The 17,171-nt window shown below is 31.8% G+C and overlaps 1 protein-coding gene and 1 long non-coding RNA gene across 2 annotated transcripts in view; both read left to right on the top strand.

Annotated features, from left to right (window-relative positions):
• The window catches only part of nudC (nuclear distribution C, dynein complex regulator), a 76,743-nt gene that overhangs the window by 58,483 nt on the left and 1,089 nt on the right, over window positions 1–17,171 (top strand). Inside the window, exon 5 of the mRNA XM_029303998.2 lies at window positions 16,744–16,938. Within this exon, the coding sequence (XP_029159831.2) occupies window positions 16,744–16,938 (195 nt within the window). The remainder of the gene's footprint in view (window positions 1–16,743; window positions 16,939–17,171) is intronic.
• On the top strand, window positions 9,270–12,933 carry LOC114931864 (uncharacterized). The gene is made up of 3 exons (XR_003819776.2): window positions 9,270–9,488; window positions 9,939–10,144; window positions 11,398–12,933. It is a non-coding gene; the product is annotated as an uncharacterized LOC114931864 (long non-coding RNA).

Below are 17,171 nucleotides of genomic sequence, written 5' to 3'. Positions count from 1 at the left end.
TTATATTTCCCAATCTGAGTGTACTTTGGCAGCAACAGGCAATTAACCCTCGTTATTACAGTGATTTTAATCCTGTGGGACAAGGAGAGGTCATTATCGAGTAACAGTTTACTAGTAATTAGTGGTATCTAACATGTCATATCGATGATATACGACAGGGATATAAAAATTAAAAAGGAACGAGATGAGAGAGAATGATGCTAATGTGTTTGTCAGTAGCATCGGTAGTGAAAAATTCCAGTAATCTGCCGATACATCCGCCAGGCATAGAATAATCGCAGAGGACAAATAAATAGCTGCGCATGCAATAATGGACCTAATGGAGAATAATTCTCGACGACATTCGTCGTATTAATAGTTGCGCAAGACAAATATCATTGTTTCGAAGTCAAGACAAATATCATTGTTTGTTCGTCTCTCGTAACAATTTACGTGCAAATCATCCCCTATCACGCGGTTGCACTCCGGACGTATAATTCGATGAATTACGATACGTCGCAGTGTGTAATAGACATTGTCGTTCCCGCAATTTGTGCGTGGGAATTATTAGTTAGGACATTTAATTGCCGAACGGCCAATCGGCGGTATTTTACATTATCGCTCAAATACAGGATATAATGATGCACTTAAATGTAATCGAACGTCCATAACGATCCTGTCCGCGCATACGTACATTTTCGTGCACAATCATGTCAAGGAGATATTTACAAAATAGTAGTGTACGAAGCGCTGGCATTTAGCTCTTTTTGAGGAGCGAACTTCGAGGAATGAGCTACACCTGCGTTTTATTAAAACCGTGATAACTGTGAATAAATGTAAATTATTACCTCGTGTACGATCGGTATACGAAGTTCGCTAATTATAAAATTACCAAACGATATTTACGACATTTTTTGGTATATAAAATATGTAATTTTTTTTCTCCGCATTTCAGTTGTCATTTTTAAGATATGTTTTTATCTAAAACTTTAAAAGCTAAATTGCAAGATGCAATAGGAGCATGAAATACAGATTATACGATTATTATCATTTATTTATTTAAAATTGAATATATTAAATAACAGTAAAATATGCAATTTCAATTTTTTGTCAATATATTTTTCAAGGTTATAGCAACGAAATTCTCGGTCTTATCGAGTTGCAAAAATAAGAAAAATTCGGTGAACAAAAACCCGTCACAAGCGACCTCGATATACGAGCATGCATATGCAAGAATTTCATCTACTTACATAACGTATATTGTTGAAGTTTTTATACACGATTGTGCAGGCAATCCAGTTGTAATAACCGGTGCCTGTTTCTTTTCTCGGTCAAAATTCAAGTTATATATTGATAACTCGCGCGTAAAAAAGGATTGGACCAACGTGTTATAGAGATTTATGGAGAACGAGTTTTTTTTTACATAAAATTTTTATTTTTTAGATTTGTTTATCTTGCCGAAAAATGCAGAAAAGAAAGAAATTCGCGATATCAAGGAATTTAAGAAACACAATTTATATTTTTTTGTTATTTACCGACTTTAATTGAAAATGTCATCCTTTCAAAAAAATCGTCGTCTTTTAAAAATTCCCAAATAATCTAAAATATTTGAATGTAAAATCTCTGCATGTAATTGCCGCAGAAATTCTTGCATAAGAATGCTGATAAAAGATTAAATCCGTGAAGATACAATAATATGAAGCAATAAATTTGTAATCCTAACGATTTACATGGAATTGAAAAGATTACATATAGAATATGTTGTAATTTTAATACAGAAGAAATCACAAGTTCTTTGTTTTTTAGAAAATTAATACATCTCTATATAGCGTAAATATCTAAAGATTTGGGATACAGATACAATTTATTTAGCATTTTTGTCTAGATGCAACTCATTAAGACGTATGATTTTTTCTTCCATCATATGTGTATATATAGAATTTAATTAACACCGATCTTTGTTAGATAAAACAGACCATTAAGGAAGCAGTTACCAAATGCTTCATTATTGAAATATATATTTTAAGCAATACACAAGATCTCTGGTAATAATATGTCGGTGATAACCGGAAATGTCGATCTGTCGGCGATAATAATACAATATAAATAATTTTTCATCATTCATCATCTAGTAAGTCTTACAATCTTCCGAACTTCCACACTTTCGAATCGGCGCAGCTGCTATTTAAGCGCAATTAAACCAAACTAGACTAAAAAGATGCACCCTGTAATCCCATCTGAGAAATTAACTATGAACGCTCGCTTGTTTCGAAGAACAATGGTCATCGGCGGCGCAGTTTGCGCAAACATTGTTAACGGAGTTCGTGTGTGATCGCAGTTTTCGTCTAATTCGTCCCAGGCTCTCCACATGGGTGGTCCTTTAATGAGGCAGAAGGCTCGATTCTAAGCGCCGATAACCCGAGTGTTCCCGCGAACTCTATTTCTATTCATGCTACCGTGGTATCACTATAAGCGCGCATATTTTCTCTTTTATCCTTTTCGTTAGAGCACAGCGTGTGTGTCAAATAATGAAGACAAGCGTGCTTTCCACCTGACAAATCATACAATTATCAGATTTAATATTTCTTTACAAGATTAAAATCTCTTAAAAATATAATGTTGAATGAGTTGAGTAGAATAACTTGATAGCTCAGTTAATAAAAATAAAAAGAAAGAATGCAAAAGTGTAGTTTGTTAAATCAAATCATTACATCAAATCATTATAAATTACGTAAGTGGAGAGAGATAAGAGATATAATAGCGCAAGATTGGTGGCTTTATACGTTTAATTGCTAAATGATACGGGAGAGATTATCGCTGATGCCTGTGGATTAGGTTGTTAAAATCCCCGTTTTCCCTTTTCGACGTAACATCTCGAGAAGCGGCCCTATCTCCGCTTGGTCCTCTTCAATCTCTCGATTTCACTTTTGGCGGCCGCGGCACACTCTTCCTCTCCGCGAACCTTCCTCCCTCTCTCTTTACTACTTTCGGTCTCTCCTTCTCTCCCGGCCGATTGCGTAAGCGGCGCGTTTGAGCGCAACGATGATATTTGCCGCTTACGGCGCCTGCGAGCCGCACGCGTGCCTCTTCGGATGATGAAAAGGACCATTACACTGCAGCATTGCAATTTGTAAAACGCGCGTTCGCCGCAAATCCGCGAAAGTAGAGCGACTTGCCTCGATCACCGTTTGTCTAACGCGGCAACGGCCATTTTTTTGAGAAATTATCCACTGTTTACCAATAATTATTATCGCCAATAACCATTGTGTTTGCTGTTATCTAAAGAAAATTATATAAGATGATCTGCATCTTAGATTAAAAAAAAGTGTTATCTTTATTAAATTATCTAGAATAATATTCAGATAATTTAGTTTAGAGTCATAAGACAAAAATATTTAAATAGCAGAACTTGAGCAGTAAGCGATAGAAACTTACAAATAAAAATATAAATATATTTTTTATATCGCTTTCATAATTTATATTTTTTATAAATACTTTTAAAAATAATACCTAGATAACTTTCAGATAATATTTTTCATCTCATCTTTATCTAGCTAATTTTAAAATCATCTAAGCACAACACTGCCAATAACGAAATCTCGATTTTGTATTCACCCTAAAAGCCTTAACGTATTCTAATCAACGCGATTTGACGTCACGTTTCGATGTCACGTTGCGTTATTCATATTACGAGCTTCCTTGCGCAACGTTTACGAGCGTGGAAGGTAGCACTTGTTCCATCTTGTTTATACTTCTTCGTGTATAGTACTTGAAATCTCTAGAGCAGAGTAACTATAATATAACGAACAGGATCACAGAAGTTGCGCAAAGGTAAATTTCTTGTATAAATATCGGAAAAAAGTTTGACAGGTAACATCTGCTGCGTCCGAATAAAGCACGTGGTATTCGTGCTTTGAGGCAGTAAGGCTTAAGTCAATTACGGTTAAGTGCGCGTAATCGATACGGTATAAAGTCATCGCGTATCTAAAGCGAATGGCGAACAAATTGCCGATAACTCAGTAATTATCCGCCGTTAGATACGTTCACGCAACATTACTCGAGATTACAACAGTTGTGCTTTTTTAAAATAGGATAAGAGCGCGAGTTTTTTTTATTATTGCTCCGATACTTCCGAGACAGTATTTATGCGCTCTTAGTCACTTTTATTATTCTTCGCTAGCGTGTATAATAAAGCAATATCTGCTCGATATAATGGTTTCCTGTAACTCAATTTGCTTCTGTTCGAGTAAACAGTTTTCTCACGTAGTCACGACGTCTTAAAAGTTATATCTATATTTCTTCCATATTTCATAAGTGAAATCGAAATCGAAGCAAAGGAGAGATGACATTCAGTGATGACATATTTGACTAATAAAATTGTTTGCGGTCTACATGAATGTCGAATTTTTAATTTGCGTCAACGATATCGCTTATTAAATATACATTTCGAAGAAGTGATTACTACAAATTCTTTTCGCGAATCCTTGATCGAAAATCTTGAAGATTTCGCTTAAAATAGCCATGTTTACCGTGAGCAGTTGTCATAAAATATCCTAAACCACGAATAAGTAGTAATCCTCGATCTTGTAGTCGAAGACACGCGAGTGTCGAGAAAAAAGAAGGAGACACCGCTAATCGTAAGAATTCAAAAACAATATTATCATCTTCATCGTCGTCCTCTTTTTTTCTCTGGCATAAGAAGAAGGCATATGTTTATGCCACTGACACGGTGGTGCCGATGGCGAATTAAAGTGAAGAGGGGAATCGCGAGGACGCGAAAAGTGCGAGAGTGAGGGACGGACGAGAGGCAAGGCCGTTCTTTGACCCGAAACGTGGTCAGCTCGGCGCCAATTTTTCGGGAGGAACCGGTCTTACACGGCCCTCTGGAATTTTGGCCGGCACACACCATTGCGGTTGCCGGGCTGGTTTCGCCGAAAAAAAACCGAGGGCGACATGTTAAATATCATTGTAGCGGAGCCACACACACACACACACACACCTGTGCCTCTCTTCGCTGATGTGACGTCGCGAGGCCCCTAGCGCGAACGATTAATATCGGAGAGAGCTTCACTTCGTGTTCGGTGGAACCTCGTCAATCAACGGTAATCGAGGATCACGTAGAAAACAAGAAGAGAGGTCAGCGCGCGCTGATATTTTCGTGTCGCGAAGAAGGCTAATTAATTAATTTTTTTTTTTTTTTTTTTTTTTTTTCTTTAATAAATCTCTGCACATCACGGGATATTCCCAGGTTGATTTACGATATTTTAAATTAGCCGAGTACAAAATATTTGCAGACAAGTCTGCACTATTAAGCGAGATTCGTCATCCATCACTGTAATAAATTGCATTAATACACATTACGATATATGTATTTATTTGACAAGTATAGCATCGTATGGATATATATTTATATATATTGTATATTTATAATCTTATTTCAACAAAATAAGTGTTCTTGACAATGCTTTACCTCTTACGATTTCGCCTAAGTATGAATCACGCGTCGCTCGCACATCCGCTTGCTTATTAAAATAAGTATATTGACGATTAAAGTAAAATAACATGCGACCTACATTAGCCCGATTCCAGATTGTGGTGTGAAGAAATATTTACCTACGGGGCCTCTCTCTCTTTCTTTCTCTCCTCTCCGGTTTGCTCTTCGTCGCGACCTGAATTCAGTATCTACCGGCTGCAACAATTTTTACCTTAATGCTCCTGACGGTACAGTTTTTGCTTCGGGAAGCGTTCGACATTCATTGTCGGCACTTATTATCGCGACGATTAGCTTTGATTTAATCTCCAGGCAACTACCTCATTTATTCTTTGTGCAACATCTTGTGCTCATATAAAGTATAAATTACGCGCCGCATTTTCATGCATATTAACACATATATCGCGTTCTTCTTCCCTCGACCGGAGTAATGCAGACTCTTGCAAATTGCAGAAGAAAAACCACGTCGGGAAATCGTCTCCTCATCTTTGCATCTCTCTTTGTCTCTTTACGCGATCCGCATCTTCTCTTTCGCTCGTCCCTTCTTGCATACGAGACGATGCACACGTGCACTCGTAGAAATACACGATGCACCTGTACTCTCGCCACACCTGTGCAAGAGAAGCTCATTGATCTTCTCTCTTCTCGAGTTTGTGCCTTTTCCATCGCATTAGTATTACTTGACCCCGTGATCGTGATTATGTTATTGATATTTAAATAATATTTGAAAATAAATTGTATATATGTATACTACAGCTAATATAATTTGCAATTAATTTAATCGCGTATCACGGTTTTATTTATTATTAATTTATTAATAAGATTATTTGAAGCTGTACTGGCATCATTTTGTCTCTGAAATAAGATATTGTGTTATTATCTCATTCGTATAATTTGTAGCCGCATATTAACTGTTTAACGACAGTTATTGATTATGACGAGAATTGTTTCGTTTGAATATAATGTTTTATTTGCAGCATCTACCGGAAGCCACACATTAATTTTTTATCTATACCTCTTTGTCTTATTGTGAAAACACCGATTAATGTTAACTATATGTGTGGTTTTGTAAAAACGCGCGTTAAATAACTGTCACGGGATAATTATATCTTCTGCCGCAACAAGATGTGATTATGAAAAGCGCGAAATGACGCTCGTATGGAGAATTGCTGATTTGAAAACCAGATTTTGCGGCGTCAAACAATGAGGTTACAATCATTTCACATCACACAAATCGTGTGGTCGATATATATTATTTTCAGAATGCGCTATCCCTGCGACAGAAAATATTTTTACAGAGATAGAAAAAAGAATTAACTCAAAAAAATGCTGAAATAACTTCGCAATTTGATAGTAATTGATATGTTACGTAAAACCGTTAAGATTGATTTAACATTAAAATACGACGTTTACATACTTATTCATTTTTTTATTGTCATCTTTGTTAAGTGAAACCTCCTTCACAATGTCCATGAATAATATCAATTGGAGATAGAATTAATCACAATATATACATGTTGTTTACTTCACTTCACTCGTTCACTTGATCTTAGAACGAGTATTTGCGAATCCATCGATATGCAATTCACAAATGGAAACCGTGAATACAAGTGGTCTGTGTACAGATTACTCTTCATTGTCCTTTTTATCTCTTATCTTTGGAATATTCCTTCTCTTTGTAAATTACACCCCTCGAGATAATAGCAATTCTTTAGTTACACTTCAGTGTCTTTTCTTCAACATTTATCTAACATTATCCATCTTCCAATGTGTAACTATGATATGAATATTAAAATGTGACAATTACAAATCAACCTTGATGTCTGATCAATGCGAGAAATATGTCCTCTCTGTATAATGTCCCTTAGCATCGCAGCTAATTGAGAGATTCTTAGTATTTTTTTTTTTAATAATTTCACTAAAATTTATCATTAAAAAAATCTAATATTAATATCTTTATAATAATTCTAATCTCCAATTAAGAAAAAAATCTTATTTCAGTCTTCATAGATAGTCAAAAGAACTTTTTTATCTACATCAACAAAATTTTTAATTCTTTATAAAGAAGTTGGATAAGATCTGTAAAACTTTAAAACATCGAGAAATATTAACTTTGCATATTTAGTATAATTAAAAAAAATACAATAGCGATTTTAGATTACAAATAATTTTTTATTTTAAGCAATTTTTGCAACGTTTGCCTAATGTTTTACTAAAAGAACAGTTTTTGTAATTATTAAAATAATATATCAATCTTTGCGCATACATTTATTTTTGCTTATATTTCGCGACGTCCTTGGTGCCTTGAAAAGAAATACCTCTTTGTTGATTAAACCTCTATTATTGTGCGCTAAACATTGATGATGATTTAATATTTTTTTTTTGTTACTGATGTGCTTTTAGGGGAATAGAAAAATTTCATTTGTGTTAATGTACACTTTGTTAATGTACACGTGTGCAATATCGAATTGGCAAGCGTAGCGATTACAAATTTCGATCTCGTCGCGAGATCTCCGCCTCGAAAAGAGGCGCGTTATTCAACATCGTGAGTAATGAACAAACTATTCGGTTACGCAAGCGAGGCCTGGTAAACGTGTGCGATCCTTTAGTATCAAGGATTCCGCCGAAGCGCCAAATAAATCGGTTATCCGCGAGCAAGATGACGCGCAGCTGTAGCAGCCTTTTTAGCGTCACGTTCGTGGCAACAAGCCGAATGCCGAGGCCTCTCGAACCCCTATGAACTTGTATTAGGTGTAATCTCCATGCCATTTTTAGCGCCTATGTGTTATTTACAAATCTCGAAATCGTCAAAATAATTCGCGAATATACGCGAACTCAAATCTATCGTATTATTATATCGTGTCTCGAAGTAACAAACGTTTCTATAATATTTACAAATGATACAAAAAGATCATAAATTCTAAGAATATGTAACTTTAAGATAGATGAGTTTGTCGCATGTTATTTAATTAATAATAAAATTTCGAACGGTAAGTTTATACGATATTTGCTGTGAAATTATTATGAACGAGTTGCGTGTTATCATTTTTTAATGCTGATATCAGATTTAAATTATTAGTTACTATTCATAAAAGAACGAAGTTCCGTTCGAAACTCGATCAAAACTGCATATACGTGCGTACTTAATTAACTATGAAAACATTTTTATAAATAGCAAATTGATTGTATATTCTTACACATAGTTTTAAAAGTCACGCAGGTAATTATTTTTTTATTATAATGAAGACTATTAGAATTCTTCATCACGATTATAATTTTGTTATAAATGCAACATGCCATTTTTAGTGCGGATACGTCTTTTATATAATGCTTGTAATATCATAAAATAATGGAACCTTCCAAAATTCGACAAATATATTTATCATATATATAATTAATTTGCTCCAAAAAACATAACAATTGACGTAAGATATTAAATAAATTTAAGGATTGTTATATATATATATATATATAAATATATATAATTAATATTTTTATATAAATATTTTTTTTATAATAAAAAATAAGGACTTTATTTGACTATATTTCAGTTAAAAATTTGAGAATCTTTATAAAATAATATTAAACAAGTATAAAATGTGTAAAACTGTAAAAAATAATCAGAAATCAAATAGTTCGCTTGCTCATTAATACTTTATCATTAATAAAAATGCTACAGTCTAAAAATTATTTTATATAATATTTAAAAATTTCTTCCTATTATTTTTATCGTTTAAATGTTCTGCTTTAGATAATTCGAAATTTAACGATTTTATTGTATAACAAAGTTAAGGTAAAGAAATTTAAAAAAATATTTGTGTGTGTTATAAACATCTCTAAGTAAGCACTTCAGTTTAACGTTTTCTATACTTTCTATTTATTTGCTTGTACAGTGTAGAAGTGATTTAGAAGCAAACAACATTTCCTAGCAATCAGAACTAAGGAGAGATAATAAGAGTGACATCGCTATTTATTATAAGAGGAACTAAAAGTAAGAGGCAAATTCTAGAAGAAAAAAGTATGAAAAAATTAAATATAATTATATATAATTCACAATATCTTTTTTTACTTTTTTAAAAAAATACGGCATATCACATTCGGTCAAATTAGATATGGCTGCCTTTACATTACATTCACCATATAAGTCTTCTAGTCGATCTAGTATAATAGCTAAAATTCTGTGATCGCTTATGTATCAAAAGACAATCGTGTACGTAATTAATTTTAAGTCATATGAAACCTTATTAAATATGTTATCTCATCTTTAATAAATTAAATTATCAGTAAGGAACAAAATTTTAATATTGACAGTTATTTGAGATGACAATAATTCCAATTATAAATAAAATTATAAGAGTATATTTGAAATAAAAATGATAATCACCCAAATGTATAAAAAAATTCTATAAAATATTTTAAATCATAATTATTTGTTTTACAGAAATTGTCTTTATTTTTAATCGTACAGGTAAACTGTGGCAAATAATCTATAAACAAATTCAGACAGAAAAGAAAGAGAAACATACTGTACCAACATAAATTATGGATCCAAAGAACAGTAGTTTGAAAAGCAAAGATGGTAAACATGAATCTCGCCCAAAAAGGACATCATGCAGAATCTGTGGAATGATATTTATTACTTACGATTACATGATACAACACGAACGTCGATGTGTAAGAGTCGATGTGTTGCAGTATTACATGATTTTGTTTTTAGAAATAATAAAAACAAATTACTAATCTCCATCTGTTTCAATATTAATTTTTCTTCGAAAATTTTTCTTATTTTTGTTACGACTAAATTCCACATTCTATTCGTTTGTGAGATTGCCGAGATTCATGAATATAAACGAACAACTCGTGAGTAAATTGCAATTTACAAAGCAACTAAAAGAAGGTTTAAGAAATTACGAAAGTATTAAGAAATACGGCTTCTGCTAAATAAGCGATGCATCTCTCGAATCAAATTAAATCAATGATGATGACCGACAGCAGCTTCTTCAATTTTTTTCTCGTGTCTCTTTTTTATTTTTTTTTGTTTGTAAAGTCCGATATTAATTTTTTTCAATATGATGACAGTTGTACGATAATTGATAATTTCGATCAATATTGTATGTGAGACGCACTGATCTTTATTGTATAACATTGGAAGGCGTATTTAACAGGACAAATCGTCTGATTTTTAATTTGTAACACGTTTGTCCTGTTAAATACGCCATCCAGTATTATATAGAGATCAGCAATAAGACGAATTAATATGAATTATTATATATAAATGCGAGCATATACATTAACACAAATTTCATAAAACATAAATTTGATAAAATTAAACATAAATTAAACATAAAATTCATAAAATTTATATAATTTGAATGCGTATACATTAAGCGCAAATTTTATTAAATTTTTTATATACATATAAATGCGTACATATACATTAAATGCAAATTTCTATTTTTTCTTCTCTTCTCTCTCTCTCTCTCTTTCTCTCTCTCTCTCTCTCTCTTATTTCTTTCTTCCGTTTTTACTCTTTTTCTTTTTCTCTCGTTTATATTTATGAATCTCGACAATCTCACAAACGAATAGAATGTAGAATTTAATCTTAACAAAAATAAGAAAAATTTTTGTTAATATTGAAACAGATGGAGATTATTAATTTCTTTTATTATTTCTAAAAACGAAATCATATAATACTGTAACTCGTGCGATGAGATAAACTCGTGAACAAAATTGTATTTTAATTGCACTTCATTAGTCACAAATAACTTATTAATATTTTCTTGAATAATTATTTCATAACTTACTAATTTACATCTAACTACTTTACATCTTAAATTTATGACTCAAAAATATAAAATTAGCTAAAAATATTTCTTTATATATATTTTTTCATGTATTTTTAATTTTTTTTCTTTTGTAACAATTAGGTAAACTTATCAGAGGGACCACGGATAATAATTGATTAATTATCAACTTGAAGAGTCAATTAACAAGATACAAATATTTTTTTTTAAATTCAAGGATATTAGAGCTAATTATTCGTTTTTTTCTCATGGTTTCTGTAAAGATTTGTTTATATTATAGCGCAACACAAAATGAACGTGTTTGAATGTGAATAATGTGTCTTGTACATTTCTTCCTAAAGCTGACAATCAAATAGCCGTATTTCCATTTCTAATTGTATTCTCGTGGCGAACTGTCAAAGATGCTATTTGTTAGCTTCATCGTTATTAGTATCCCATACGTAATTACGTAGACCGAACTAAAGGCATATATCTGTGTACATATGAAAAGACTTTACATGTATTTAAGCAATCTCAGTGTAATTCCACGGTAAGAAAGAATATTTCGCAAGTCTGGTAGTTACGGACGACAGTCAATACGATACATTATACGGGTGCCAGGTTAAACCGTTAAGAATAACAATGAATTGCGTGAAAAAAAGAAAAAATAAAGTTAACAAATTGTCATATTTTGAAATTTTTTATACAATCTTCTATTTTCAGTAGTATTCAAAATGACTGTTTACTGTAAAATTGTTCATATTGTTGAGTGTAAATTATTAAGTATATATATTTTGATATTTTTATCGATTATTTACATTAAAAGAATTATTAAAGAGAGAATTATTTACATTTTAGAAATAAAATATTTTGCGGAAGCAAATATATTCATTATACAAGTATGTGAAAAAAATTTGAAAAACAATCCTAACTGAACGCAAAATATGCCTTGAATTTTTTTATTACGTATAATTAAAAATAAATTCTTTGCTCGCGAAAGATTCTGATGACAAGCTGTATCAATACAGCTGTGATTGCCGATCCTAAGATACACATAGCATCTCTGATCTTTGAACATTATGTTAAAATAGAAAATTACGTGTTTATATACCATGTATGTTTTGACAGCAACATTGATCAAAGTACGAACGTAATAGCAAATACAGTATATGGAGTATAAATAAGAAAATATAATACACGATATTACTAAATAATGGCTTAGGAAAATGCGGTATTATATTGCAATTGCAAAAAAGCAGATAAAGGAATGATCAAAATTCTTTTTATTCATATGGTATAAATTAACTTTGTAACGGGTATTCAGCGGGAATGTCTCGACGATTGTTAAAGACTTATGCGTCACAGTCTACTTAGGCTTAGACCTCGGTAAAGTGAACAGTCTTATTCTTCAGTCGTCTTCTTCCTCGCCTTCTCGTTGCCGCTTTTATAATGATATTCCACTTTGTTAACGTTGGGCGCAAAGTCGGTAGCCATGATCCGTTTCCACGCACCGATGCATCCGACTTTGCCTCCTCTATTGTCGTCGTCGTTGTCTTATTCTGAAAATCTAAGAACCGGCTACGGGAAGATGACGATCTTCTTAACGCGATGCGTCATGAGCCGTTATTTTTTTATAGAAACTGAAACACAATAAAATGTCACAATAAATTATAAAATAAATGTGTGCAAAATAATCTCGCGATAATTTAAAACGCATTAGCTCTAGAGATCTCGAGATTCGGAAGATCACTGCGAATAATTGACCTGCTTTGCAAAAAGCTACAAAGCCATATGGCGCGAAAATTACATATGCAAATGTAATATTTCTAAAATATATATAAAATCTTATCTGGTATTTGAATGATATCCGGAGAAATAAAGTCTAAGATAATGAAGCGGAATTTGCATGCGTAATAAACACAGGAAACGTTCGGATTGCATATTCAAATTGGAATTGAAATATAGAGATGTGCGAGATATAAGTCACTTTAACGCAGTGATATAAGAATATGTTAATGAATTTTGCTGCAATAATTGCTTCATAATTCTTATTAGGACAAAGGTTCTTGACTTAAATAGATACATGATTTCCCATGAAAAGCTGATGAAATCATAAATTTAGAATCGTAATACATTTTTATATAACTTTACGCATGTTAAGCAATCACGCAATTCTTTAATTATATATCAATTATATAGGTATCAATTAGAAAAAATATTTTTATAATAAAAAATAAGGACTTTATTCAAATATATATTGCAGTTAAAAGTTCGAGAATCTTAGTAATATTAAACAAAGACAAAATGTGTAAAACTATAAAAAATAACTGTATCAATCAAAAATCAAATAGTTTGCTTGCTCATTAATACTTTATCATTAATAAAAATGCTACAGCCTAAAAATTATTTTATATAATATTTAAAAATTTCTTCTTATTATTTTTATCGTTTAAATGTTCTGCTTTAGATAATTCGAAATTTAACGATTTCACAGATTCTGAAAATATTTTGTTTATTGTATAACAAGGTTAAAACAAAGAAATTTTAAAAAATATTTGTGTGTGTTATAAACATCTCTAAGTAAGCACTTCAGTTTAATGTTTTCTATACTTTCTATTTATTTGCTTGTACAGTGTAGAAATGATTTAGAAGCAAACAACAATTCCTAGCAATCAGAACTAAGGAGAGATAATAAGAGTGCATGACATCGCTATTTATTATAAGTGGAATTAAATGTAAGAAACAAATTCTAGAAGAAAAAAGTAAGAAAAAATTAAATATAATTATATATAATTCACAATATCTTTTTTTACTTTTTTAAAAAAATACGGCATATCACATTCGGTCAAATTAGATATGGCTGTCTTTATATTACATTCACCATATAAGTCTTCTAGTCGATCTAGTATAATAGCTAAAATTCTGTGATCGCTTATGTATCAAAAGACAATCGTGTACGTAATTAATTTTAAGTCATATGAAACCTTATTAAATATGTTATCTCATCTTTAATAAATTAAATTATCAGTAAGGAACAAAATTTTAATATTGACAGCTATTTGAGATGACAATAATTCCAATTATAAATAAAATTATAAGAGTATATTTGAAATAAAAATGATAATCACCCAAATGTATAAAAAAATTCTATAAAATATTTTAAATCATAATTATTTGTTTTACAGAAATTGTCTTTATTTTTAATCGTACAGGTAAACTGTGGCAAATAATCAATAAACAAATTCAGACAGAAAAGAAAGAGAAACATACTGTACCAACATAAATTATGGATCCAAAGAACAGTAGTTCGAAAAGTAAAGATGGTGCTGAAGATAATTCTCTCGAAAAACATTCATTTCTATGCAGATACTGTTCAAAGGCATTTGATTCTCTCCCTGACCTCTCACAACATTTAGACGAACATCATACATCACAGTGGCATAAAATTCGTGGCAAGAAAGACACAGCTTCCTCTGATAAATAAACGATGCATCTCTCGAATTAAATTAAATCAATGATGATTACCGACAGCGACTTCTTTAATTCTTTTTTCGCGTTTCTTTTTTTATTCTTTTTTTTTGTTTGTAAAGTATTTATCCGATATTAATTTTTTTTTAATATGATAACAATTGTACGATAGTTGAAAATTGCGATGGATATTGGATATGAGACGCGCTGATCTTTATATAACATTGGATAACGTATTTAACAGGACAACCGTGTTACGAATTAAAAATCGAACAGCCATCTTTGATAAAGTAAAATATGTTAAAATATTAAGTAATATATATACAATTTATATTTCAGTTCAAGTAAATAACATTCCAATGTTCGAAACTTATGCTAGGATGTTAATTTCACACATTAAGAGTATGCACTCTTTAATGATAAAGGAATGTTATTTACTTGAACTGAAATATAAATTGTATATATATTACTTAATATTTTAACATATTTTACTTTATCAAAGATGGCTGTCCGATTTTTAATTCGTAACACGTATGCATTTTACTGTATATCAAAGATGATTGCCGAGTCGTCTAAGTATAACATACTTTTGTTCACTTTTTTGATAGCATACGCTATCCAGTGTTATATAGAGATCAGCAATGAGATAATTAATATGAATTACTATATATATAGTAAATGCGAGCATATACATTAAACACAAATTTCCTTAAAATATACATTTAAATGAGTATACATTAAATGCAAATTTTTCTAAAATTTTATTTTTTCTTCTTTTCCCTCTTATTTCTTTCTTCCTCTTTCACTTTCTTTTTCTTTCTCTCGATTATATTTATGAATCTCGGTAGTCTCACAAACGAATAAAATGTAGAATTTAGTCTTAACAAAAATAAGACAAATTTTCGGCTCTATCAATATATCTGTGATTGCCGATCATAAGATACACATACGCATCTCTGATCTTAGAACATTATGTTAATTAAAATATAGATAGCGCAAGATATAAGTCAGTTTAACACTGTGATATAAGAATGAAATGTTAATGAATTTTGCTGTAATAATTGCTTCATAATTCTTATTGGGACGAAGGTTCTTCGCTTAAATAGACTTAATTACATAATTTCCTATGAGAAGCTAATTAAATCATAAATTTATAAACGTAATACATTTTTATATAACTTTACGTATGTTAAGCAGTCACGTAATTTTTTAATACAAAATTATTGACTATTATCACGATTTTCATAATCTTTTATGAGGATTCAGATAATCAAATAAATAGATAACTTGATTATTCGATACTTTAGATTCGAATGCTGTTACACAAAGCAAACATTCATGGCCGGTTTACTCTTGACCCTTTCAAACTGGCAATAATCCAAAGTCAAGATCTGGTCGAGTCCGCCTGCTATCAATTAAAGCGAACACGTGGTTAACGAAGTGTATCGTATGGATATTTGGCAGGAACGTGTCGAACCTTTGCCATTTCGCTTTGTCGAGCGTTACAACGCATCTTTCATCTTCCAATTCACGGTTGGAAGATTCGAATGATCCCACGAACTTTCCGAACGTTCAAGGTCTTCTTCTAAAGCTATTGTGATTTTTCATTTTCAAAATCCAAGCCCGAGGCCGTTGTAATCCGGATCACAATGATCTGCAACGAGATCATAATCATAAAAGGAGATAAAACGCGTTCGTGCAGAACACATCGAGAACGAGTTTTGTTCTCACCATTAATCGATCATATTCTATCTATTGTCTTTTTAGCTATTCATGGGAATTCGTAGTTTTTGCGAACTATCATCGTGTTTAAATTTTTCGTCGAAATAAATTTATTTACATTAAACTCAGAATAGGAGAAACGCGCGATGAAACGGACTACCAAAAAAATATAAATATATATAATTTATTTTCATTCTTCTTGTACATTATGATTTTTTTCCAAGAATGTTTCAGTTGCCACTTGTGAATAATATTTGCTCGAGCGAACAAATGATACGATGCAATTTTTTTTTATTACAGATTAGAGTGCCGTTAAAGGTAAATTTCTCCGCTAGACCGAGGGACGTGGTTGTGACGATCACAAAAAAGTACCTAAGCTGCGGACTGAAGGGTCATCCGCCAATTCTTGTCGGGGATTTGCCGCACGAGGTCAAACTCGAGGAATCTACTTGGGTAATCGAGGACGGGAAAGTGTTGCTGATTAATCTGGAAAAGGTGAGTCTCTCGTGGACGCGTATAATATATATGTATGTGGCCGAGTCCGCGCCCTCGTATTAGTAATATGCTTTTTCGCGACCTTCGCCGTTCTTTGGCCTTGCCGGAACCGTGTAATTCCGATAGTTCTAAGATCGTTCAATCACGGATATACATGTATATGTGGGGAGATACGTGCGTGATCGATCGGCAATAAATTCAACAAACTGTTTTCAGACATGCAAAATACAGTA

Source organism: Nylanderia fulva, unplaced genomic scaffold (assembly GCF_048542155.1).
Source record: "Nylanderia fulva isolate GAGA-0341 unplaced genomic scaffold, ASM4854215v1 Scaffold10, whole genome shotgun sequence".
NCBI lineage: Eukaryota > Metazoa > Arthropoda > Insecta > Hymenoptera > Formicidae > Nylanderia > Nylanderia fulva.
This window is presented reverse-complemented; position numbering and strand designations above follow the sequence as displayed.